Raw genomic sequence first — 27156 nt, 5'->3', positions numbered from 1 at the left:
ATTACCTCGAAGGAGAGCTCGTCCGCGGCCTGGGCGTTGTAGCGCTTGATGACGTGAGCAGCGGCGATGGCCGGGACGTTGATGCAGGACTCCTCGTGGACCAGCAGGTGATTCCCCTTGTTGTCAATCTGTCATGGAGGGTCACACAACAGGGGAGACTGTACCATTGCAATTCACACACCCACATGCACAGGGTCTGGGCTGTAACACTGACCCCGACTCTCACTTCATTCTGATTTTCTGTAACCGTTTCTCTGGCTCTTACTCATTCTTCCCTCGCTCCTATGCTTTTACATTCGAATGCAGCCTCTAATACAAGGTGGACTACTACTCTTAGTAATGCTCTCCACCCTCACACTGCGGTGATCCTTAGTCCTGTTTTGAAACAAGGCAGCCCCGCACTGTATTCTACACTGCAGGTTCCTTCTTCCACTCTGCTCTATTAAATCCTATTCCCATCACTTAAAGTGCGGTCAGCCGACGAGGCAGGCTTGCTGGGAGATTAATAAATTGCTCTTCCTGCTGCATCACTACATTAAGACAGCGGTACCTCCATCCATGTGAGCGCTGGGCCGCAGTTGATCTTGTTGTCAGCTATCACTGACAGGCGGGAGAGGTAAGCCATCAGCATTTGGGACACTGCCTGTAGGGGGAGACAGAGAGACAGGGATGTCATCACACACACACACACTCACTCACCAGCCAGTATTTTTCCATTAAATCTAGTTTTTAATAATGAAAGCTGCCTTGAAGAGAACTGAAGAGCACACCATTTTAATTATACACTTTCTTATTTTTATTAGCTTTACAGTGTAACCATTGTTAAAGTGTGGAGAATCTGGGCAGTATAGGATAGGATAGTTCTGTATACAGAAACACATGCAATGCATACAGACACTGTACACAAATAAGCCTCTTGATGCAGTGCCATTTATTACAATGTTTTATAACCAAAAAAACAAATATTACTTTCATATAAACATGTACTCAAATATCTGGCAAGTTTGGACAACCCTGCCTCAGGGAAAAATAAATAAATAAATATTAATTGTAATTCTTGTGTGCATTGAGCTTTGAATGAACACACACACACACACACACACACACACAGATTCAAAGCTGATTGGTTAATGGAGTGTGACAGGGCGAGGAGCCCTGCACATGGAAAGGGGGCAGGGCTAAGCCCTGTGTAAAATGTATTGTTCAGGTTTGTTTAGCACAGGTGATTGTATTGTATGATTTGATGCACCAGAGCAGCGCAGGATTCAGACTCCTCAAAACTGGCTCGTACTCCAAGCAGATCTGCAGATCTGAAACCCTGAGGATTCGTATGCTCCGAGCAGTTCTGAAGATCTTTATTTCCATCCAGTATCAGTACGTGATGGGTGGCTTGTCTGTTGGTTAGCACGACTCGTGCTGTGGTTCAAAAGGAACTCAAGGAGCGTTACAGCCTTATTAATGAGCCGCTGCGTTTTCCACTGGCGAGTCGAACTCTGCTCTTAAAGATGAAAAAGCTGCTTTGATGCAAGGCTGTCTCTCGCGGTAATGACCCAACCCTGTCATGATGATGTCATATTCCAATTCTAACCAGAGGCATCTAGTAGAACAGCCTGGTAGGAGGACCAGGACTGTATCTGATGATGGTTCTCAAATTACAGGATCCAAGCGCTGGCCGGATGACACAACGAGGGGCACTTAACTTACACAGCACAAGGGATATTTTGGGGCCACTTTTCAGATTTCTCAGCCAATTTGCTATAATGCCATAATGACTGGGAGGATAGGGAGGATAGGAGTTTATTTACAAAAAAAAAAGGATGAAGCGCTCCAGCAATTTGGGGCATAGTGCACAGGTTCTCTAAATGTGTATGACCAATAACTAAAAAAAAAATAATACAGTACATAAATAAATAAATAGGCTTGATTTCATCCCTTGAGCAATGACTAAGCACATTCAATAACACAAAATGAACCGTTATTATACTGTATGATCACACAAATATCAATAAAGCCCCAAATGAAGCCTTACAGTACAGAGCGCCCCCCCGCACCCCACCCACCCCCACACACAATGAAAAGTATTTAAAACTGCTTTAGAAAAGACTTTCTGAACTGATTGAGCCAGGACACAAAGCACTTGTCTTATTCATTTTACATTTCAAGGTACACCTGCCCTGAGTAACCCCATCGCATGTGCAGCTTTGCAGGACTGTAGCACCAGCGAGAGCCCGTACCTCCGCGCGGTCCCTCAGGCAGTCGAATCGAGGCAGCTCGGGGAGCTGAGAGAAGCGCCGGTCGTAGATACACAGGTGGAGGTGCTTGTCGAGGACTCGGAAATCTTCATAACTGCGCTTCACAATCCAGCTCCGGCCCTGGAAGAGACAGAGAGACAGAGGCCAGCTGAGGGCAAGCTGGAAAACAGTTATCTGTCCACCGTGTGGCACTATGGATCAGACAACAAATCGGACTGAAAAGTCAAGGAGATCTAGACTTTTCTTTTTTTTGTTAAAGAGAACCAACCTTTCCTGTTGGAAAGTGTACAAAAAACGAGCGTACTATCAGACTTCCAGCTCTGCACATATTGTGCACTAGAGCTTTGACATCCTATCTGCTGTGGTGTGGCTCTTCTGTTTGACGTTACTCTTCCAGGGTTTTCACCCTCAAGCATCATGGCCCACACTGTGCTGTACTGCCTTTAAGCCTGACACTTGATCCCCGCTCTCATAACCAGCCTGGTTCGTTTAGGCTTCCTCTCTGCATTTCAGCAGATTCCAAATTGTGACTTGGCCAACCGAACACAAAACAAAAAAAGAAGGGAAAATGCGAGGCCAGCTGGTCTACTTTAATTTACCATGCATACAAGAGAGCCAGAAAAAATAAAAATAAAACAAATGTTCTGTGAATCTGTGAGCAGCAAGGGCAGTCAACGCAACTGGCGATTAAACCCCACATGCCAGAACTAAAAGAATATCCGACACAGTCACTGAAAATTAAAAACGTGCGATCCTAGATCCTGGCAACACAATTCTCTTCATCAGAAACCACCAGCAAGAGACATACAGGAACCCCAGGCGATTGCCAAGGCAGAAACCCCTCTCTCCTTTTCCACAGCACTTTCATTGCAACTACTCGGAGGGGGGGGCTTCTCAAAAGCATTGCTGCTTCTGCTGTGAATAGCTCAGACTCTGATCTGGCTCAGAAAAAGCCTATATCATTGCTGAGTGAGCTCGTTATTGATGCCAGTCAGACCAGGGCATTGAAACAAGTGCTTCAGACACTCAGACCGCTCTAAAGACACACATGCTGTACATGCAGGGTTTGAAATACCTTTTAAAGATCAGCCCCAACTCCTGGGGTGCTTAGTATTGCAAACCACAAGCACAGGAGAGCTCAAAGAAAATCACAATCCTCACAGTCCTCACATGAAGCAAACTCAAAAGTAACGAAGAAAAGAAAGTAATGAAAAAAAATCTTAGATCTACACAGAAAATTAACAAATGTATATATTTCCTTTACACGCTGCGAGGCGACAGAAATACGGACGACTGATTGATTTACAAAACAGTGATCTTTTACATGCATGTCTTCCAACCAGTACTTTCATAAGGGTTTTCCACAAGGGCAATGTGGAATGATAAATTCAAGAGAGAGAGAGAGAGAGAGAGATTGTGTTTAGTTGTCCCCAGTCCTGCCTCACTACTCACTAGCTCATCAATGTGCCTGCATGCTGGCTCTATCGATTGATATGTTGCAGCCCAGGAGTTGAGCTGCATGGGTTTAATAGGAATCCCTTACCTCCGCACCGATATCTCCCACCAGTGTTTGCATTAATCACTGCCCCCCCCCTCCCCTCATACTATGAGAACATGTATGGGATCATCTTGTGGGAAACTCTTACTGATGTCCTATCCAGGCACTCCTTTTCTGTAGCACTGTACTTGCTCCACCAGCATTAAATTACATTTGATTTATTACATACTTTAAGAAGCGCTACGGCTTCCACTGAGTTTTTCCAGTGCTCTTTCCCAGTCTGGTACTGTGCATCACGTGAAGAAGCTCAGGCAGGCACACTAACTTTGTGGTTTTGATGACGTTCTAAGTGTCTCTATCATTATTTTGTTAGGCTGCTTTAATTTTTAGCAGTCACCGATATGAATTTTGAAAATACTGCTTTCCTCTGTTGTGAAGAGCCAAGACAAACTCTCTTAAGTGAAGCCAAGGCACTGGAGATCGTGCCACATTGCCCATCGCCAGCCTTATTCCCCTGCTGGGACCACTGGCACTACAGTGTGCAGAGTTTACACACATACTGTAGCTTCTGGATATCAGCTGTAAATAAAGTGGGTCGTTTCGTTCTGCAATGGCACTGGCAAGGGAAACACTGTGATGAACACGCCTGGAGTGATCTTTATAGGAAACAATGCAGCACTTTAATTGCAAAATTTATAGCATCATAAACGTCCCTTTGTTCGGCATTCTCTGGTTGTCTTTCTTTCATCATCTTTAATAAAAATGTCAAAAGGAGGACGTTTTTTTTTGTTTTTATTTTGTTAGCTGTTTTAACCTTTCACTAGCTTCAGTTTCCCAATCCATCCTTGATCGTTATGCTTGCATTTATTAAACGTTTTAGAAGATTTGTCAAAGTCTTGATTCAGGGACTCGATGTTTTAAGGAAGTCCAGCTTGTGCGGGCGTACGAGCTTCTCTCTCGTGTGTATCTCTCTGTGCACACGGAGCAGAGGGAGGCAGGCAAGCCTTCTTAAACACTTCTGACAGAGACAATAAACAGCAATGAAGACTTCAAGCGACATCTGGAGTCCATCCTCGGGCCCAGCTTGCTCATGTGTAAAACTCAGTCAGGATGAATAAGTGGCATTTTAAAAAGACAACCAGCCCCATCCCGTGTATACAAGTGTAGAGAAAAATGCTTGCACTAATTGTTCATTACCTCATACACTTTACAACACTGACAGAGTGCCAGCGACATCGACTTTATCAACAGTACAGGACCCCACCCCCCAGGTGCTTTTGCAAGTTTTACAATAATTGCAACAAAAAGGAAGGGACATTCACCTGGTTGTCTGACAGACAGACGGACAGGCAGACAGACGGATGTGATGAGTGTAGAAGGGGTCTGCATTTTAAATGAGGACCCTGAAAAGAGATGCCGTACTCCACAACCCGCGATTCAGTTATAAGCCAGACTATTCAAATCATAAATAATATGCAGCAATATTGTCTTTTTTTTTTTTCATACTGTTGCACAAGGAGGAAATGGAGTGCCACGTATTTGTTACACTTTTTGCCAAGCACGGCCCATCTGGTTGGCTCTGCAGATCAGCCCCAAAGGCAGATGGGAGTTGACTGATGAAAGCTGTCACTGTAAAAGACCCTTCACTGCCAAAAAGAAAGACTTAGGGGTCTCCTTGCTTGCATGCATGTGCGTGTGTTCATTATATTGCATACCAGATTATATCCCATAGAGGATTGGCTTGCTAGGAGATGCATCCAATCGCAACCGTTCAAAACAACAGCGTGCTTCTGTATCTCGGATCACACTGATGAAGGCACGAGCCAAAACATCCGTCTACTTGATTCTTACAAAGTTTCAATTGCTATGTGGCGTTGGCCTGCCCAGATCCTGAGCATGACAGGCCCGGGCACGCTCTGCAGTTAGGATGATTAACCCTGGATACGACAGCAGGACTACATGCCTAAGCAGTTGTGTCCCAGCTGTTAGATCTGTGGATCTAACTAGGTTTAGTGGAAGCATTGATCGAATGAGGTTGTTTTAACCTTCGCAAACATCAGTTCTGTAACTGTAGATGTGACCCCAAGAACTCAAGATCCAGCTGATCCTTACCTGGCAAGAGATCTGCACCAGGTACACCAGCTCTCGAGAGTCACAGCCATTCCGTGTTACTTCATTCTGTTCATCCGTCAGAGTCAACTGCACATGCAGAGAGAGAGAGAAAGAGGGAGAGAGAGAGAGAAGAGGGAGCAGGTCAGCGATGTGCAAGCACAATGTATAATAAACAAAGCATTGCAATTACACCACGAGGCTGCACGAGGGACCCGGGACTAGCAGCCACATGTCTCCCGCTGTCTGCAATGCCATCCCCATGTTCAGACATGGAGAAACGCAATTATGACTACACTGAATAGGCCAAGCTTGAGAGGCACAGCTCCTGGGAGAGGGAGCTTTCCAGACTTTGCTGTTTATTTTTGCTGTTTAAGATTTTACAGAATTTCTTTGCATTTTTCTACCGCTTTTGAAAATCAAGCCCGGGATCAGTAAACGAGATGAAGATCTATATACCTGGAAGAACCACAGCCCGATCCAACCTGCCACCCGAACTCCAGGAAACAAAGCGAAACACCACATTGAACCATCTTTTTGCATGAAGAATTGATTGCATGTCTTACTGAAAACCTCTTTCCTTTCTCAGGTACTGGAGCTCCACTCTAACGAAAGATGAGTTTATATCTGGAATATATTCCACAAGCGAGGAAACGAGGATGTGAAAACCTGAACCAAACACAGGGACCCAATCAGGCAAAAGCTAATTTATATGAATTACATCAAATAGCCAGCTATGCCTACTGCTCCAATCAACCTCCACCTGCAAATTACAGCCCCAAATAGACAGGAGAGTGCTGAATGTTCTGTAGTGCTTTCCATATATAATATCATCCCAAAGCACTGCACAGCACACACGCGCAGTCTCTTCACCAACACTATATAAACGCTCCTGTTTCAAGTAGCCTATTCTGAATCATTAGCCTGTGGATGTGCAGGACGGCCCTTCTGATGAACTGTTATATAAAAAGGAGTCACGCAGTCTCTTTTCGCCAGCGATTTCAGGTCACCCATCACTGCCCAGTTTTCGATATCCCTAAACCGCTGCTCTTCCTGGATGTCAGCATGAGCGAGAATGTCTCCCTGTTCCTTTGTGTCAAGGGTAGCCCTGCTCCATATCTCATGAATCGACGGTCCAGAGCGACGTCTCATTACCGTCTCCGACTGGGCTGATCACTTAGCATGACGGGCAGCGAGAACGCACACTGACCTCATCACTACAAAAACGACTCGGCTTCCAAACGGGTGGAACACACACATCCACCCCCACCCCCACTCCCACCCAACCCCCCACAAGAGCAGAGACAGCCAGGGACAGCTTAACTCTTTAACTGCCAATTCCAAAGGGCTTTCTTACAATTACATTCGACACATATTCTTGATCTTTATACACTCATAAATCCATTAACGGGTATTACTGAACCATACAAATAAATAATATATTTCAGCCCAGTTTCCCCTTTGAGACGGGTATTTTTTTATGTTTTAAAATTACCTAGAATTGGCATTGCAATTCTTCCATACTAATGTGGAACTGATTTCATTTTTAGATTTCTGGAGTCCGGTCAATTAAAAAAAAATATATATATACAATGACATCAGCATGAATAAATAAATACAATAAATAATAAAAACATCACCATGGCAATGTTTGCTTAACGACGCAGTCCGTGGTTTTAAACTTGACATGAGGAACGTTGCTGAGCAACTTCTTGCTCCGACATACGGGTGTTCTCACTGCTAGAAAAAAAATATCTTTCAAATAACTACTGTTTGTGTTCGTGTGTGCTCGTAGTCCCACTCTCAGGATAATTAGAGGTATTCGTGGTTGTGTCAAGCTATAGAATATGTTAACTAACCTGGACACCAAGAACACAGTGTGGGAAGAACACTGAAAAGTATTGGAAGACGCTGAATAACGATAAACAAATGCAGTGACAGAAGAAAAACCCTGCAGCCTTCTTTTACATCTTAAATGACCAGTACTGGACTTTCCATCATTCAAAAGAACAGAAAAGAAAAGCCGGAACAGCAGCATCTTTGGGTTTTACTATTTACTGATTCGGATTTTATTACGACGTAACTGAGACCAGCTACACGATGAATAAAAGTGTCATTTCTGTGTGAGTTTAGAATTCTGCGTGCGGAGTGTAAAACCACGTGCTCAGCAGAATCAGTGCAGTCCCCACTGGCAGAAGCGCAGCTCCTCTCGCACGATCTAAAAGGGACCTGGATTATAATACATTAAACAGGCTTGTGGTGTCTGCTGAACGAACATGCCCAAGTGTTCTCTCAATCACAGGGTGATGTCTGTCTTTTACACAGACACGGCTCTTTGTTTGACACTGTCTGCTTGCTGCTTCCGTTCCTGGAGACCGGACATGGAAATACATCTTATTTGGGCTGTCCAGATGAAATACTGTATGACCAAAGAGTAAACATTGAAAAGACTGAACACCAATTAACATAGTTAATGGTAAATGATTTTTCACTGTGAACTCAGAGAAACAGAAAATCTTTTTTTCTTTTTACCCTAAGGGACTGAGGTCTAATAAATCTCAAACATTGTTGCCTAATTTAAACACATGTGGAAAATTGTTATAAATCTAAAAAAAATTGCAGCATAAGCTGCAAAACCTGTAAATAACGCTGGAACTGATGTCAGCACTGATGAGACAATTGTCCACAGCCCATAACCATTGCTGCTTGATGCAAATCTTTCCTTGAGATTACTAGTGAAATTCTTAACCCGGTTCAGTTGAGCTGGCAGTGTCTTGGGAAAGGCCCAGTACTGAACGACGGTAGCATGGCGGTGGGTCCGAGGCATTACTGAGGTGCACTGAAGGAGCTTCTTAAAGAAAACTTGCAGAGCACCTACCGGTCAAATGCCTGGATGTAGCTTTACTGATGAGCACTACATTAAAACACAACAATGTTACAAAAGACAGGATTCCCTGAATCCTTGTCCTAACCTCTAAACAGCAACGAGAATCACATTAAAGAACCCTGGACATCATGCAGTAACTTTCTCCTTTAAGAAAAATGAATAAATGTAAACCACTTTGTCTGTAGCGAGAGGATGAGATGATGGCTTAACCCTATAGGATCTCACACACACACACACACACACACACGCACACCAAGTCAGTGAGCCGCAGCATTAGATGCCAGGATCTCCTGTTTTCCCTGGCTCTGACTGCTTGTAGAATCTGATGTCAATACTCACAGATGCAAGGCTATTCTTCTCTCTCTTGCGCCGTCTCCCTTTGTTTACCTCGTAGTGCCGAATTCAAGCCGAGGTGGGAGATGCAAAGCCTGCAGTCTAGATGTCTGACCTCTTAGCCTCAGCCTGTGCGACAAACGCTTGATGTTTCCATCTCTGTGTGGCCCCTGCGCGCACACACACACACACACACACACACACACAATGGAATACACACGTCAATCCCGGCGCCTCTCGTGTTTACAATCCCATCAGGAGTAGGAAGACAGAATGAAATACTGCATCTCCTCACAGCCTCATTTACACAAAGAAAAAAAAAAAAAAGGAAAGCTGCTAGATTTTAGCTGGTTTGAATTGATAACAGATTTCAGTCCAGGATGTTTCTCATTCCCTTCTCTCCTGTTCTGTGTCCGTTGCTCTGCTAGCCTAGCTCAACGCTGCCCATTTTACGCTCAATTTGCACTGCAAAAAGAGCAGGATTTCCTTTCCTCTCCCTCCTCTCTCTCGCTCTCTCTCTCTCTCTCTCTCTCGTTGGTACAGTCCCCCCAGGACAAAGCATGGAGCTCTGTATGAGCCAAAAGAAACAGGAGGAGGGGGAGTGAAGGCAGGCTCTCCCTCCCCTGCTCCTGCACTGGTCCACCACATGCTATCCACAGCGTGCCTCTGCGCTGCTCGTGTGTTTACTCTAGGCACTTCTTCCCCTTTAAAACATTTACTACAGCTATAACCTCGAGACAAAAGCTAAAGAGAGACTCTGCTTAACCAAGTCCCACTGATTTGTTCTGCACAGGAGCAAACAGCTTGTAGCGTCGTGTAGTTGAGTTAAGGGCTCATGAAAGGGACTGAAAGCACCGTCTGTACAGCTCTATGCAGGCTTCACTACCAAGAACCTGGAAGCACAATTCAAAGGCTGATAACTTAACTGCAAAAACACGTGAGGAGATGTCTGTTTAAACTGGGGCAGTTGCTTAACACAGCTATTCCCATAGAGTAGAGTAATCGACAGAACTGAACACAGGGGCCCCTATACTGTGTTTGAGGGTAGTGCATGGTATAAAGCACGCCACTGTAGCCATTGCCTGGGTCTGTTCATATTTAACTGTTGGGACAGACAGGCAGAGCCTAACAACCTGTGAAAGCAGTCACCATGACATCATCCCTTCAAGGCACACAGAGTTAACAAGCACACAATCACATCTGAGAACAATTAAAGATTTTCCTGGAGGTAACTCAAGAGGCTGGTCTGAAAGCCTCAAAAGACACTGGAAAAGCCCAGGGAGGAGGGGCAGGGGGGTTAGGGAGTGGCAGGAATGAACAATCTTTTCCCCCTGTTCAGTTTGGCCAACTGCTCTGGATATTCCATGCAAAAAAATGGACCTTGTAAGTAAAACATGTTGAAATAGCCTCTGCCACCCTAGTCTGTGGATAAGCAGCTCAATACAATGAAACCAATGCAAGTGTATTGGAATGCGAGGAGTTCCATTCCCCCCCAATACAAGGCAGAAGCAATAGCATTGCAGCACCCATCATGTGGACCCATCTACAGCTACATGGCTATGAACTAATCTAGACCTGGACCGGGATCTACTCAAATACCCAAGCTCAGTATTCCTTGTTTTACAAAGACAGGTCCTAAACTAGTCTACAAAACCACGAAGCAACCAAGCTCTGCATCATCAGGAGCATGCAATAAATCACAGGCTGGAATCTTATTACAGGCAAAACTGGGATTCATACAGCAGTTCTCTCATCGTACCTCATCCCCAGAGCCGGAGCGAGGTGGAAGAGGGGGCTGGGATTCATACAGCAGTTCTCTCATCGTAAACAACACTGCTGGCTGGAACATGGCCAGTGCTATAAATCAAGCCCTCTTCTCTCTCGAAGATCTGCAGACCCCTATTTTATTTTTTTTATGCGATTCCAATTCCACATTCCAACGTTTCCGCTGTCCTTCACTGGGAATGACGAGAGCTGCTGCAGTAGAAAGGGAAGCGAAGGGGGCGTGCGGGGGGGAGCGGCAGGGAATCCACTGGCAACAAGCAAACAGGTAGGTGTGAGTCATACTGAAAACAAGCCGACCCTCTTATCTGGACCTGCCTTTTTCACTGGTTATTTTTCACAGCCATGTTCAATTGAACACTTTAATGTGGTTGGTACATGCAGACTTCAATACAGTTACAGAGGCGCACTATGTGCATTCCCCCCACCCCAGTCCCAATGAGAACACACAAAGGAAGTGCAGAGCACTGGAGCCTTGCATGCGTACAGTCAGCTGCCTGTCTCCGCCAGCTATCACAATGAAGAGTGTCAGCCAGAGACAGCACGGAGCAGCATTCCAGCACCGACACAGGGATCAAGATCTGATCTGACTGGGAAGAATGACACAGCAACGAGAGCTGGTTTCAAATATCACAACCAACCCACCACAATAAAACAACTCCTTTACAGGTTTTCATATTCCAAACATGCATGTGTGAGGAAGCAGCAGAGCAACAGGACTGCAATCAAACCTCCGCCTTTAATTTCACAGCCTGTTCACTGGCCATCATCAACCAGTCCATAAAATGAATGCACCGAAAAAACATCTCATCAAGGGCAACAGTAGTTAAACTCCAGCATGCATGGATGCTATTTGGAAGAAGGCATTCAGTATGCAACACCCTCCCTACAGTCATTAACAGGTGCAGTTTTTGGATGAATCTAATTGGAGGTTTTGTAATGCAGTCCATTGTCTGCTCAGAGCCAGAACACCAGAACTCAACTCTGCTATGCCTGCTTTCCATCTGCCACTGGGACCAAGGTGAAAGCGCTTTGAAAAGAGTCCCATTTGTTTCCATCAGCAGCAGACTAAGATGAGTTTGAGTTGGCACAGGCCCAATGGCAAACTGCTTAGTGGACTATATTACCTAATGAGACACAGGTGTAAAACCTGCGTGGGGGGGGGGGGCATGCAGGCATAAGGATTAATTGCATCATCAGCAAAATATAAAATGACAATTGCACAGAAACGAGCTACAGTACACGGAGACAACATCTTTAACCTTTGTAGGTTGCGTATTGATTCTTACTTAGTAGTGCTGTTCATATCAAACTAGGTCCGCATGCAAGGACATGTACACTGTGCTCACTGACGCGCCCGAATAGGCATCCTCTCCAGTATTCATAACCAGTTCAAATACATGCTGAGCTTGTACGTGTGGAAATCATGCACAGTTTATTTTAGTGCTGTCGGATTTACAAAACATCCACTTCTATCCCAGGTGCCAACCCCACAAACCTACTGTGCAGAATGCAAAATGAAAAATCAACCATCCGTTTCAGTGAACATAGGGACTGAGGGGGATACTACACAGCGAAGTGGCTTTCAGTCTTATTTATTTGTATGTGTCAGTATTCAATTCTGCTATCAAACCATACCGATATGAGTGACGGCTCAGGGCTGTGAATTCTAATCGAGTCTGGAGGGGGGGGGGGGGGGGATGCTAATCTGAGCTAGAACCGGCTTGATGTTAATATCATTCCACCCCGCAGGGTTCTACCGCTCCTCCCCTCGAACGCATGCTATCAATTCCACCTCTTACACTGCAGCCCTCAAGAGAACTCCTGGATCTAATTCTTTGAAAACCGTTCCTTCTCCACCGATGAAAACTCAGTAAGTGATTGGCGTGTATCCAGGATCACAGTTTCTATCTGGTGTTCAGCCACTGTGTTGCTCAATCTGGGATCACAGTTTCTATCTGGTGTTCAGCCACTGTGTTGCTCAATCACACCTCGCTATCTGATACTGCAGTTTCTAAATGGCAAGCAGGACAACAATAATGGGATTTTCAAATATTTATTTACGTCTGCATTTCCTCTTTCTGAAGGATAAAGCTTCCAAGCAGTTATGGAAACAAGACTCCTATTGCATAGCAGTTTCATTCATTCCAGATTTCAATGCCAGCTGGATTAGCCCCAGTGTGTACAGGTAACAAGCTTGGCTTAAACTTATTGTCAAGCCAGGAATGGATCAAACTGCTTTGCAATCGGAGTTTTATTTCCATCCCTTTTAAGGGACAGGGCTCAGAAGAGAGAGCAATCAATCAAAACCTGTATCCAGATGGTTCAATTGAAAACGAATTCTCATTTACAAAGACGACCTGGCAAATGCAGGCAAGTGCCTAAGAATCTGATGAAAAAACCAAACAAAAAAAAAAAAATCTATTCTTATAACGGTTACTTTTGCTCACGTTATCATGTAGAGTGTGGTTGAATAGGGCGAGTTCCTTTGCCTGGAGGAAAGCCCTGCTTTGTTAATATTCAATATACACGGGTTGTGTGTTCCACTTCAGCTACGAAACGTGCCACGGAAAAAGGGAGCGTCGTCGCTTTAGTTTAAGGAGGAAAACGTTTCCTGGAATACCAAATGATACTTTGTGTTTCAAGCGCCTTTTCCCACAGCCGCCAGATGGTTGTGATCAGAGGATTCATTTTTCCACCAAAAATAAACAGCAGCCAGAGTTTATAAAGGAAAGGAAAGGGGATTCCAAGCTTTCCAGCCCTGCAGATGTGGAGAAAGTGACACAGGAAAGAGGAGGGAACAGAGGGAGCAGGAGACGAATAAAAGGAGGGCACATTTACTGCGTTCTCATCTTTGTTTTGACGTTTACAAAACTATTTCCCAGTGGTGCAACATTAAGAAATATACATGCAATGTAATTAGATACTTATAACAACAACAATACTAGAATACAGTTTTAGTTTTATGAAAGCTACAATCACTATGAATAATTCCTCCTGAAAATATCACGCATCAGTAGGGTTAGGGTTTTCCTTTTTGAAACAGAAAATGCAAGCTTTTCAATCTAGTCCACAATGTGTTTAACAATAAATCCAATGAAAGAGATATCATTTTACTAGTACTTGCCTTCACTCTAAACATACTAAACACTAAGAGGAGACAGTGTAGGGCACAGTAGGGGTTTTCACTGATCCCTTCAGTCTGGTGTCACGCAGGTCAAGTTAATGGAAAGCAGTGCAGGCAGGCTGCAGGCAGCCACGACTCATCATTACAGTGTGCTGCGGAGGGAGGGGGGCAGGGATTAGCGAGTCACAGGAACTATGATGAACTGTCGCGCTCAGCAGCTGGCAATGGCTTTCACTCGCACTGAACGGGAAGCGCTGCGGGGAGGAGAGGTGTGTTCACAGCATTTCTCCTGGGAGTACGACACAACCCCGGTTAGGCAGGGCAAGCGAACGTGTGCATTACAGTCCCGTCTGCTACTGAACTGGAAGCAGTTTCCACCAGTGCCAGAGCCTTCAAGAAACGGTTCACTTCGTCCTTTTGTAATGGCAATGCATGCCTTAGGAACCCTAACCCGAAAGGACACTGCAGAAGGAACACCACATTATGCAATAGTAACTAATACAGTAGGATTGTCTGACGGTGCCATTGCCCGTCACCTGTCAGGAGTAATTTCACAAGCACCAAAGCTCAAAGGAGCATGTAGCGTACACAGTTAAAGACTGCAATGCTAGTGTGCATTATTTTCTGTGTGAATAATAATCCTACAAATAAAACACGCACACACACACACACACACACAGAGTACTGCTGGGCTGCGTTTGTTTCATTTACACGACACACAGTACATACAGCGCACAGTAACTGAAGACTAGGATTAAATGCAACACTGAATGCAATAACGAGGCGCCAGCTCAAGCAGCCACTAGAGATCACTGCTGGGGGGGAAGGCTGGTTATCTCTTCCTGAATGAGGGCTCAGTGAACAAATCTGTGACTGCAGGAAGCTCTCCCCAGTTTAACTACTTCCTCGATTGCTGACAGAGGCAGGCAAACCACAATCTGACCATCCCCGCGATCAGCACTTCAAATCCAGCTGACCCAAGCAATACTGCCTTACGGGATGGCTATAATATCACATAGCCACTGCTGGGGAAAGACGACGAAAAAAAAACACCAAACACTGCCAAGTTAGAAGCCATCCATCATGAGGGGTCCCAGTGGAAGCGCTGTGGGTTTAACGTCACCCCAGGGACAGAAGCCCTGCTGGAGAGGAGTGGTTGCCATACGTAGCGGTTAATGTAACAGCACTGATAGCCGCTGATTGCAGGAGCCCCATGGCCTGTGCTCTGTTAGTTGTAAAGTCTTTGTGTCCTGGTTTCATTTCAATGACTTTTTAGCCTTTGGTGCTGTTTTTGTTTGTTTATCACTCTACAGTATATTAGTAAATCTGCAGATCAGGCAAGTTTGTTTGGTGAGAATGATAGAGCCATGGATATTACAAATATGGGATAACGTATTATATATCTTTCCCTGTTTCGTTACAAAAAGGAAAATAAATCCGGTGGACTGGAAGAAAAGCTTTTCAAGCATTTACCTTCACACCCATTGATTTAAAAACAACACACTCAGCCCATGCAGCTTCAATCTATCACAACACCCTGCACACAACACCCTGCACACAACACCCTGCACACAACACCCTGCACATGTCACCCTGCACACACCACCCTGCACACAACACCCTGCACACACCACCCTGCACACAACACCCTGCACATGTCACCCTGCACACACCACCCTGCACACAACACCCTGCACACAACACCCTGCACACACCACCCTGCACACACATCACCCTGCACACAACACCCTGCACATGTCACCCTGCACACACCACCCTGCACACGCCACCCTGCACACAACACCCTGCACACAACACCCTGCACACACATCACCCTGCACACAACACCCTGCACACACATCACCCTGCACACAACACCCTGCACACACATCACCCTGCACACATCACCCTGCACACACCACCCTGCACACACCACCCTGCACACACCACCCTGCACACACATCACCCTGCACACACATCACCCTGCACACACATCACCCTGCACACATCACCCTGCACACACATCACCCTGCACACACATCACCCTGCACACACATCACCCTGCACACACATCACCCTGCACACACCACCCTGCACACACATCACCCTGCACACACATCACCCTGCACACACATCACCCTGCACACACATCACCCTGTTATACACTTTTCTTTTCAGGCTATGGCTGGAAAAGCTGCCCTAGACTGCTGCACTTTCTAAAAGGAGACAGAAGAGGTTGAAATGAATTGAAAATAAAAAGAGATTCATTCAGTTTGGAGAAATCCGCAGTGACAGGGAGCCAGTGAGAAAGAGCCAAGCAGCAATCCGCTCCACAGTAATATGTGAACACGCTGGGGTCCCCGTGACCTTGAGTGTGATTTACAGAGCAGGGGAGGGGGCGGTAATGTGCCTCTCTCAGGGGGGGAGGGGGGAGGGAGGAGGGGGGACACAGCCATGTTTCACACTGACAAGTCCCTGGACTCCCAGGACAATTATACAGGCAGGAAGATCTTAGACAAGTATTTGTTTAGCAGACTTTTTTATGCTAAAGCTGAAAAATAATAATAATAGTAATAATTTAACACCAGAACACCAAAGTGACCTTTTGAAATCCTTGAAATCAAGGAATAAGCGATCAAGAAGCTTGACTGGCTTGTCAATAAATAACGCTTTGCCCTTAAAACAGAGTAACCAATCAGCCAAAGCGTTTATTAACTAAATGGGGAGGGGGTGGCATTAATAGTGAAATGAACCACATGACCGTCGAGAACTTCTGTACATTACATACGTGAACAATGGGAATCAAGATGCTGCATGAACAATCAGAAGATCTGGCTTACTGTAAACTCATTCAAATCCCAGCTAAAAGCACTGCGTTTATACTTCGAAGGGTTAAACCCCAGGGCAGCATTGAAAAATGTCCCCCTGTTTCTGTAACAGCTGAAGATCAATACAAGCTGCACATTTTAGATTTGATTACAATGAGTTATCTATTGCTAAAAGGCTAATGCATTAAGGAAAATATATAACCTTTAAATCAAAAAAAGCACCCTGCGTCGCGGCGAGATCTTCTAATCGACGGATGTGAAAAGCAATTCCCTTTGCTGACCCACACTGGCATTCAGTTTCCTCCCCAGTCCCCTGTGGTTTATGTCAAGTCTAAGGTAGCTCAGTGGAGCAGCTGCCACTCATAGGGATCCAGCTCTCTCTCTCTCTGCATATTCTCCGCTGCATCCGTCTGGAAGTTTTAACATTCCATGAAGACGGAGCGTCACACAGAGCCAGCGGTGAAAGAAAGGGAGGGGATCCAACAGGTACCCAGAGTCCTGCTTTAAACCTGACAGAGCGTCTCGACAGCAAAGATACAGAGCTGGGAGAAGAGTGGACTTTCAGCACAGTGATGAGTGAGGACGAACAATGACGTAAGGACGGCTGTATTAAAATGTAAAGGTACAAGGTTATGGATACTGCAAAATTGAACAACGATACAATAAATTGTGAAAATGACCTAATCCGCTCGTCAGCTCCCCGCCCTCAATATTGGACGGGGTGTGATGAATAGGTAATGCTAGTTAGTAATAAGTTACACTGTTGAGGTTTTCTTAACGGAATAAGAGAATTCCGTCTGCATGCACTCAGAGCATTCCGAATATTCTAGTATTCTAGTGCCATGTAAACGTACTGTATGATGCTGGACTCCTGTGGCAGCCCCATAGATTCTATAACAGCAAAACAGGACGTTACTACCCTCTAGTGGTTTAAATAGGAATTGCAAGATCAATTCTAAACGTAGCAGCAAAAGGTGAAGAAATCCGTCCGTGAGCTTAACATGAAGCAGAGAGCTTTCACTGCTGCCATCGTACCACATAAAAGACTGTCATAAAACCGGAGAGGAGACCTGCTTTATCAACGGCAGCAAATCTCACATTCAAAATGAGACGAGTTCAAATAAAAAGCTTTGTTTCAGATGGCAATTTCACGCAATGCTGCCACAGGGTGTTAGAGAAAGCGTCACCAGAGCTCTTCCGAGGTTCAGCTTCAGTGCTTTTCAGTCTCCCCAGCACCAGGCAGGAACAAAGCGCTAAGTGTTTCATTTCAGAGATTACAATTGACATCCTCCGTTATCTGCGAAAATTGAAAGGTTTTCTACCTGAAAAGGGCAGGGGATTTGAAAGGTCTTATAAAACACTGTGCATTAGTTTTTTTTGTTTTTTTTTTTAATTTCTGCGTGTGTGTTGATTTAAAGCTACTGAATATTGAACCAGTCAGGCACAGTGTGAGCTCTGAGCTCCGAGCTCCAGCATGCTCTGCCAATGCGCCTCAATAATCCCGTCACAGCATACTGCAGTGACAGAGACACAACAGGGAGGCACCAGCACTGAAACTAGAGACTCCCACTGGTGAGGAAGGGGTGGAAATAACACTGAGGCTGACGAAACCGAGATCAAGCCCCGTTCACCCGAGCCTCAATGTTAAATACATGCTGGGAACGCGTTCTATTAACGTGGCTGATAAATCACACCGCAGTTTAATTCACTTGTTTTAAGACCTTTGGGGCTGCTCGTAAAAACACAAGAATAACTCGGCAGGGGTGAAATGCTAAGCGAGGACACCGTTATTACTCGCCAAATAAAACCTGAACTGCAGCACCACTGGCAGTCCAGCTTATTAGTCGTAATAGGCCAATCTATTATAGCCTAAGTGTTGCAGTTCAGAGTCTCTCCTAAACTCAAAGGGAAACTGTGCAGCTGCAGGAGACGCTTTTTCTTTTTTCTCGCTGGAAGGAAATTTACAAGAGAAATTTTTAGAAGTGGAAAGCCATGCCATGCACTCTGGGGTCATACAAAAGCTGGAGTAGAATGCTATAGCTAGCTTGTAAACCATGTTAATGAGAGCAATCTTGAAACCCAATGCTTCACACCAAGGCACACATTCCTGTGCAATTATTAGAGCACAGTGCTGCGTCTCGTTAATCCCATCTACACTGTACGCATAGTCTGCAAAGCGAAGTCAAGCAAATGCACAAGGAGTTTAACTGATCGAATTACAAAAAGGAATTTTGAAAGACGTTGTAAATCCACTCAAGACCACAGATCCAAGATATATTGTAACGAATTGTGTAGAACAATGAACCAGCTGGATTAAATGACACATCCTTAATATCCACACCGATGGCGCTGCTCGCCACGATTTAGCTACAAACACATCTTAAACATGCTTTTTAACCCTGCATTGATTTCCAGTGCACATCACTACAAGACCCATTTTTCAAATGCAATGTATTGCTTTGACCTGGAGGAAACAAATCCCTACACTTCTAAACAACAGATCTAGACAGCTGGTTGTGCATCCAAACCCAAATGCAAAATTCAGGAACAAATGTACGAATGCGTCCATCACAGCCAGAATGTAACCCAGCACGCTCTCCCCGGCTCCCCCCACCCCCCCCCCCCCCAGGGTGTGTATTACCCGGGACGGGACGTCACGCACCTGGATAGTTCCGAAGTCCACGTTTTCATAGTGGAAATGAGCACACTCTGCCAGCTTGGGGAAGTGACCCTTGGTAAAGGTTAGCCTGAGAACACAGGGACATTGTTACGGTTAGAACTGTGGCATTCACTTACATTTGCATTGCAATAGATACAAGGCCGCCTGGTGGCCAAATGTTGTAATAAGGTGGGGGGTGGGGGGGGGGGGGAGGAATCTAAAACAGAAACTGGCTTGCGGCTGGTTTCACAGACCCTGATTAGCAATAATCCTGGACTGCCTAATGTTACTTTACGTAAGGGAGTCCAAGACTAGTTTTAACCGGGGTCTGTGAAACCAGTCTGTAATGTTTTAATGCACTGGACTTTCAGGACTGAATTTTCTCTTCATACATATTTGGGTTTATTCAATTGATCTAGTACAGAGATGCATCTAAATACTGTACTTGGTTTAAATCTTTACAATACAACCCTCCTTGATGTTGTGCATGTTTTTACATACAGTAAACAGACACACGTGCGCTGTTAAAGAGATTAGCTTTTCATTAGAAGGGGTCCCATTTTAATGTTCTGAAACAGGGAAGGTATTGAGATGTGATGCTGTTCATATTAACTGAAGACTCTCAATTAGATTACACAGCATTAGTTTGTGAGGGCCAATGTGATCCACGATTATATGTGAACTGTATGAAGGAGTGCTGGAAATATAAAAGCAATGCATCTGAAAACCAAGCAGGAGGGATGGGTACTATATTGTGGAGAGGACTGACAGAAGCAAGTGGCCTTGGGCTGGACATGTGGCCGAGGACATTTGTGAAATCACGCCTCGTGACAGCTCTGCAAGGCTGCATAACAAGGTCCCTTATACCATCTGCACAGCTGGGACCGGGTATCAGTATAATTCAGTGAGATTCTCCGCTGCATTTTCAGAAGAGGGGTTTCTGGCTGCCTGCTGAGCAGCTTTGAGAAAGAGGAAAGCCACGCTTCCTTTGAACTAGTCATTATCGCAGTGATTGGGAAGAGGAGTTATATTTGATATTGAGCTTCTCACATGAAGCTGCTTTTCAACTGCACCTCTTTCAAAGGGATCAGAGAAAGCAGGTTTAATGGAACGGGAGGACTGCACCAGAAAACGCAGCAGTTGCTTCTTTGAATTCACCATCATGGCCTGTTTGAGAATATGGGACAACTGCCCATTGTATAATGCATTTACTGTGTCAGTTCAGATGTGGTGCCAGGGAATGTTTCATTCTTTCAAGGCGTTGCCATTTTATGAAGCCAACGACTTGAATTCACACCATTACATCAGCATCTCCAGATGCTTCTAAACACGTCACCCCTCAAGAAACGAACAGGACCAATGTTAATCCATTTTATGTGATCTATATATATATATATATTAATGTTTAAAGAAGAATTGAACAGTACAGCTAAGCTTAATGCAACACATTTTCCATCGGATACAGATACATTTCAGATCACATGGATATCAGGCTCTACTGTTTACATCACCGGATCTCTTGCCCCTCTGTGTGTCGAGCCGAATTAAACACCTGAACCCAATTTAAAATAAAAGCGATAACAGAACAAACGTTTTCAATGTTTAGAAACAGAAACAGCCCAGTCCCTGCAGGTCGCCCCAGTTTCTTACTTTTTGATGTTCTTCACTTTCATGCTGGCTGTACTGCCGCAGGATCGCAGTGGGGGTTCCCCGAGGAGTTCTCGGATCTCAGCACCCCTCGCCTGTCCAGAGAGAGACACACACACAGAAAAACACAGAGATTAGTGTGAGCGAACCACCATCAGCACCACCACCACCAGCCCAGAGTCAACCGTCCCTCTCAGTGTAGAGAACTGAGCGGAGGACTGGGAACAGAGTCAAGATGGAGCAGGGTGGGGCGATTTCCACATCCGCAAGGGGGCTCTGGGGACCCCACGCTGACAAAGAGACAGAGAAAGGGAACTACAGAAATACAATCAAAACAAAAAGGTCTAATCCAGCTACTGGACAAAATAAATAAACAAACACTGCTGGAGAACAAACAAAACAGAAACGGAGACAATATGGAGCGCACACACACTGACACGCACACAAACACAAACACAAACACACACACACACACTGACACACACATGCACACTGACACGCACACGCACTGACACGCACACTGACACACACACAAACACATACACACACACACACACACACTGACACACAAACACACACTGACACGCACACACACAGATGTACTTTTTGTAGTCAATCATTTGTTAATTGAAATAATGGAAGCAGAGCCATTGAAACTCCTTGCAGCGGGGTTGTCCAGCGCAATCCTTCCTGTCCTGTCTGTCATGATGACACTGTACCATGGGCAGCCCTGGCTCTTCAAGCCCACATCACTGTCTAACTTTGTTCCCACCAGTTACTTAATAATGAACCCGGCAAACAATCAAGTGAAAGGGTTCGAGCCTGTCTTATAATGAAATGGAATGGAAGTGCAAATCCATTTTTCTAGGGAAGGCCGAGTCCTGTCTGTTCCACACAACTGCAACAGGAGGTGGCAGCATTTGCACGCAGTTTGAGATCGCCGTGCAGACGAGGCATTAAAAAAAGGGAGGAATTATGAAATCTGACAGAAGCAAAACCAAAGCCTCAAAAAAGACACAGGAAATGCTTCTGCACCGAGACTCTGGAAATGCTTGACCACGTTTCCCTTCAAGGAAGTCGCTTTGCCTTTCAAATCCATTCTCCTACCTTGAATTAAGTAATATTAATGTGAGCAGTGAAAAGCAGACTGAGGCTGGGGGTACAAACTCTTTATCTTGCTCCACTGTGTTGCGGACACAGTGCCCGTGTCATGTTCCCTTGTAATTGAATGGGTTTGTTTTTGCATGAACCCTCCTCAGCCATTTATATTTATGAGCAAAACTGAAGGGGGAAAAACACAAAACCCAGTTGCCATGGTGACCAACCATTTAAATTCATGTGCAGAGGCATTTAACAAACTATCTAAAAACAACACCCGATAGGAGATGCAAGTACAAGGTCTTCACTCCCTCCAGGGATGCAGACAGGGAGGTTTCCTGCAGCACGCTCTGGGTTTTTTAAATGCATGGGGAAAGTAAGGGTCACATGCTTTGTGAGAAGATTCTTCTACAAACATTTCCACGACATTGTCTTTGGATCGTCTGGTTGTTCTAGGATTCTTTCGTCAACGAAACATACGAATCCACTCTAGCCAGCTCCACCGTAGTGACTTGTCTAACTGAAAGAGTCTTTTCAGAGTAAAGTCATGGAAAAGTCTTCTCTATAATCCAAACCCTGACAGATCTAAATAACGTACCCCCTCCTTATTAGCAGCACCTCCTCCAATACAGACAGAGCAGACAGGTTTTATTAGGAGTTCTAGACCTCAGCACTGTTAGATACACTGGTCCATTCTCAGAAGCGTGCAAACACCATGTCGTGTGTACCGTACCATTGCGCTGAGAGTCTCTTCCCAGTCTGGCCTCTCTCGGGGGTGGATGCTTCTCACCAGCTCCGGAACGAGGTCATCTTCTTCCGGATGGGAGCAAGCCCTCAACCCTCTGGAAAACAGACAGATGCGGGATCAAGCAGCAGCAACACAAGAGTTACTTTCTACAGAGCGAGTCTAAACCAGAGACCATGCAGTTAAAACACCAGCTCTAGACAGTCAGCCACCACCAGGGGGGCGTGCACCATCTCACAGTTCAAGAACAGGCAGGATTTTATACTCCACAACATCTGAATGCAAGATGAAGTCCTAACCCTGAACCCCCACCCCCTTCCCCATCCCATTCACTGAAGACGAACTTTGACCCATTGTATCATGTAGGCTTTTTTTAAATCTGTGGAAAAAAATCCCTCAGTATCCAAAGGGTTCCAGTATCCAAAAGGTTCCAAAGCTGAAAACGTCAAATTCAATAATGTGGAAAAATAGCAGGAAGTGTTCACAGCAAATAGTAATTCATACCCTCATTTAGTAGAGGTGAGAATCACAGCTTGTTAAACACCACTTAACATCTCACGTGCCGTTACTTCCTCTGGAAACAACGGATCGCTTCACTCTCTGTGGAAACCACAGGCAGGTAATTAACGCTGCTACAGTACAGGTCCTGAAGGCAAAGACATTCCCTTAAATTATAGAGAAACACAACATGCACTCTGCACAGTTCCCAGTCAAGGATACTGAAACATGCACTCAACATTCATGATTCTTAAATCAAAATACAAAAAATCGAATGCATTATCAGAGTTAAAGTTACCAAGCTTTGAAAAATCAGGCTTTTAAAATGCAAGATGCCCCTCTCCTCAAATCTCAGCAGCTAAAGCTATTGCAGGTTTGGGTCTTGTCAGGATAATTGATCCCAATGGAAAATCGGATTCTTCAGTGGTTTGATTCACCCCACCCAACCAGCTACATTAATCCACCCAGACTATTTCTTTTTTTTTTTTTTACAATCAAAATGTCTCTTGTTTTACTGTACATGCTGAAGACGTCACCGTTCACGCTGTGCTGTAGAGTTCTGCGCACAGAACACGATGCAGTGGAGTGACTCACTTCTATTTAACATCACAAGGTTGAGCTTGTACTTTGTGGAAATAAAGTCTCTTACCTTTCTACACAGACGTTTCTATTACAGCAAACCGACCATCCATTCTTTCACTGACCACACAGGTTTAGTCTTTTCTATGCAGAATTGTTTATTCTAGCCTCCACACAACACGCCGGCAGCGTCAATTAAATCTAGCAACAGTAATTTAGAAAGCTACTGTAAGTAATATTGTTTTAAAGATGAAAGCCAGTATTCCTTTGCTGCATGATGCAGGTATAAATGAGGCATATACTGCACTGCAACCCTCTCCCAACACACACACACACCCCTCTGAGAGCATATACACACCCCCGACCTCAAACTGTCATCCTCAGTGCAGCGACGTTTGCATCCGTAATCAACTGCAACACAACACCAAGCAGCTGCTGACCCAGACAGCGGAGCGCTTCAAAATCTCAAGGTTTTCAAAATCTCTGCGCAGAACAATCCCTGTTTTAAACAGACACATCCAGATAAGAATAAAACAAAAACAGGAGTCTAAATATATAGAGTTGAAAAAAAAAACAAAAGCATTCCTCCCACCTGGATGCTGGCACAGAAAGCAGCGCCTTCAAACTTTTTGACCCCCCCCCTCACATGACACACACACACAGAGCCGACAGTGATTGCAATCCAGGCTGAATGCGATTGGTCCCTGGAGGCTCCTTTAAGCAGCATGCGAGCCGCTGCATCATTAGCACTGTAAATACCAACTGCAGTAAAAGAGTCCTTACAGTTTAACAGGGAGCATGTAGTTCAATTACTTGGGGGGCACCGAGGATACAGCCAATGGTTAATTGTTGTGGAACTGGACAGAGTGCCCTGTAACCCTCTCCTCTCACTCCAGCGACAGATAATGGGATATGAAAGAGAATTACTAAATAACAAGGACGAGAAGACTCAACCTAAACTACTGTCAAATACCGTCTGACTCTGTCTGTCTAAAACAAACCTTCTGGGCTGGCTAAACACTTAGAATTAAAACATGTATTCCTAGTCCATACCTTTGAAATGTTCCTACAATAACACGTGCTGTAGAAGACACCGTCTCCTTGGCTTAAGGCTCTTTAATGAGAAGACGGATCCTGAAGGATTAGCTCTTTCCCTGGCCCCTGCAATAAGCCAGTGCCTCTTTAGCCCGTATCTAAAGATATGGCCCTAAGAAGCTACATGAAAATGACTATTTACCACTCTATTCGACTCCCGCTCAGTGCAAACCAGCACATCTGGGAAATCACATTTCTGCGTTATTTAAACGATTAATACCCCCTGAGAAAGACGCCGAGGAAACACGGCTCTCGTGATGTAAATGTGACAGTATTGCATATCGGGGCCTCAAACGAAATACAGTAGATCAGCGCCTGCGATTTTTGCTTCTATTACTCCTGGACCTGGTATTAAATTAGGCATACGCTTTGCATGTAAGTGCAGAGCAGAACTACGAGAGCAGGCAGCGGTACTGTATGAGACGTCTCCTTTCTGAAAATGCTTTATAAAAAGAGGACGAATGACTGTTTGTGACAGATATGAAATCTAAAGCTCCTAGTCTCCTCTGTAGGTGCTTGCAGCAAATCAGTGTCTGACAGCTTGAGAGCAGAACACCTTTCAGAGTTTCTGAAGGTGTATCAATTATATAGAGCTTCTCTGTGCTCAGATACTAAGAGTCCCTAAGCCTCTCTGTGCTGTGCAAGCAGAGCGGCGGGCACTGGGAGTGCAGGAGCACCAGGTGGCTATCAATGCAAGCAGTGGACTTTCTTTTTTTTTAATTGCTCTTTTCGGAGGAGATACAGTACAGACCTGTGTGTCATTCACGTGCCCCGGGGTTTCAGTAAAACAGGATGCACGGTATGGAGTTCTAACTGGAAAGGCTGCTCCCACTCTTTCAGGTATATGGAGTTGTGTTTGCTGTAGTCATGTTGTACAACTTTTAAAAAGACAGAAGAGCTTCCCGGCCTGTTTCTGAACTCCTATGAACAAACACGCTTGTGTTACTTACGACTCGTCTAACAGGACACGAGTGGAGCAGCTTGCTTTAAACCCCCCGGTTAGAAACCGGTTGTGTAAATGAGTATTTGTTTTACATGGGGAAGCAAACTAACTGGTGATTACCTGAGAACAGGCACTGGATCATAAAGCCGATCTGTACACAAAGCCAGTGAACATTGCACAACCACTCATCTCTTTAGACAGGAGAATACTGTAATGAAGCGATGGGGTGCGTCACTAACAAGGCTGGGTTTTTTTGCCTACTGTTGCAATGCCGATGCCAACAGCCTGGGTGGAGCGCCTGCACTCACCTGAGTGGCTGTGCCTGCAGTGTACTACAGTAAAGTGTCAGTTCATGTAACAGGAGCCCTAAACATGACTCATCCTCATTGCTGAATCTCTGCAGGGCAGGCATTAACATTAAACTCCTGCATGCTAATGCCTTCTGCAGGCTCTCAGGCTTTTTCTGCAGGCCTGGCAGTTCTAGTGAGCTTGTAGCTATCCCAGCTCCTTTACTAGAATTCAGCAGCGTGGGGTGGTGGTCAGGGCTCTGGACTCTTGACCGGAGGGTCGTGGGTTCAATCCCAGGTGGGGTACACTGCTGCTGTACCCTTGAGCAAGGTACTTTACCTAGATTGCTCCAGTAAAAATCCAACTGTATAAATGGGTAATTATATATAAAAATAATGTAATATCTTGTAATAATTGTAAGTCGCCCTGGATAAGGGCGTCTGCTAAGAAATAAATAATAATTCAGAACGCTTCATTACTGACAGCCCTTATTAACCACACATGGCAAGAATTAAATAAGTGGTGCCAGTACTGAATTATAGCCAGTCACATTTATTAATATTTCAGCAGCTACAGGACTATCCCTCCATGCCTGCCTCTTCAAAAAAGCAGAACTTAAGAGGACACATTCGTTTGATCTAAAGAGAGTTGATTGAATCATTAAAAAGGCAGCCATAATAAAAGTAGCACCACCTCTATCTTATATCAATGAAATATATCCCAATGCTTGTAATTACACAGGCCTGTCCTCCTTTGCCATCAATACAGTAGTGTTTCCCCGAGTCAGT

General features: G+C 45.0%; 1 protein-coding gene across 8 annotated transcripts in view; it reads right to left on the bottom strand.

The window, feature by feature from the left end:
- arhgap32b (Rho GTPase activating protein 32b) overlaps positions 1–27156 on the bottom strand; it is a 78273-nt gene that overhangs the window by 27436 nt on the left and 23681 nt on the right. For 5 of the 8 annotated variants that reach the window (XM_059009499.1, XM_059009500.1, XM_059009501.1 and 2 more), the window contains exons 3-9: positions 22954–23062; positions 21126–21217; positions 19479–19563; positions 5863–5949; positions 2235–2372; positions 551–643; positions 6–128 (exon numbers count right to left, since the gene is read on the bottom strand). In XM_059009499.1, the coding sequence (XP_058865482.1) occupies positions 6–128; positions 551–643; positions 2235–2372; positions 5863–5949; positions 19479–19563; positions 21126–21217; positions 22954–23062 (727 nt within the window). Of the gene's footprint in view, positions 1–5; positions 129–550; positions 644–2234; positions 2373–5862; positions 5950–6318; positions 7098–9085; positions 9270–9299; positions 9405–19478; positions 19564–21125; positions 21218–22953; positions 23063–27156 lie in introns of those variants that run through there. The other 3 variants (XM_059009506.1, XM_059009505.1, XM_059009504.1) reach the window with 3 other exon arrangements.

This window comes from Acipenser ruthenus, chromosome 39 (genome assembly GCF_902713425.1).
Source record: "Acipenser ruthenus chromosome 39, fAciRut3.2 maternal haplotype, whole genome shotgun sequence".
Classification (NCBI taxonomy): domain Eukaryota; kingdom Metazoa; phylum Chordata; class Actinopteri; order Acipenseriformes; family Acipenseridae; genus Acipenser; species Acipenser ruthenus.
The sequence above is the reverse complement of the archived record's forward strand: the minus strand, read 5'-3'. Positions and strand labels throughout refer to the sequence as shown.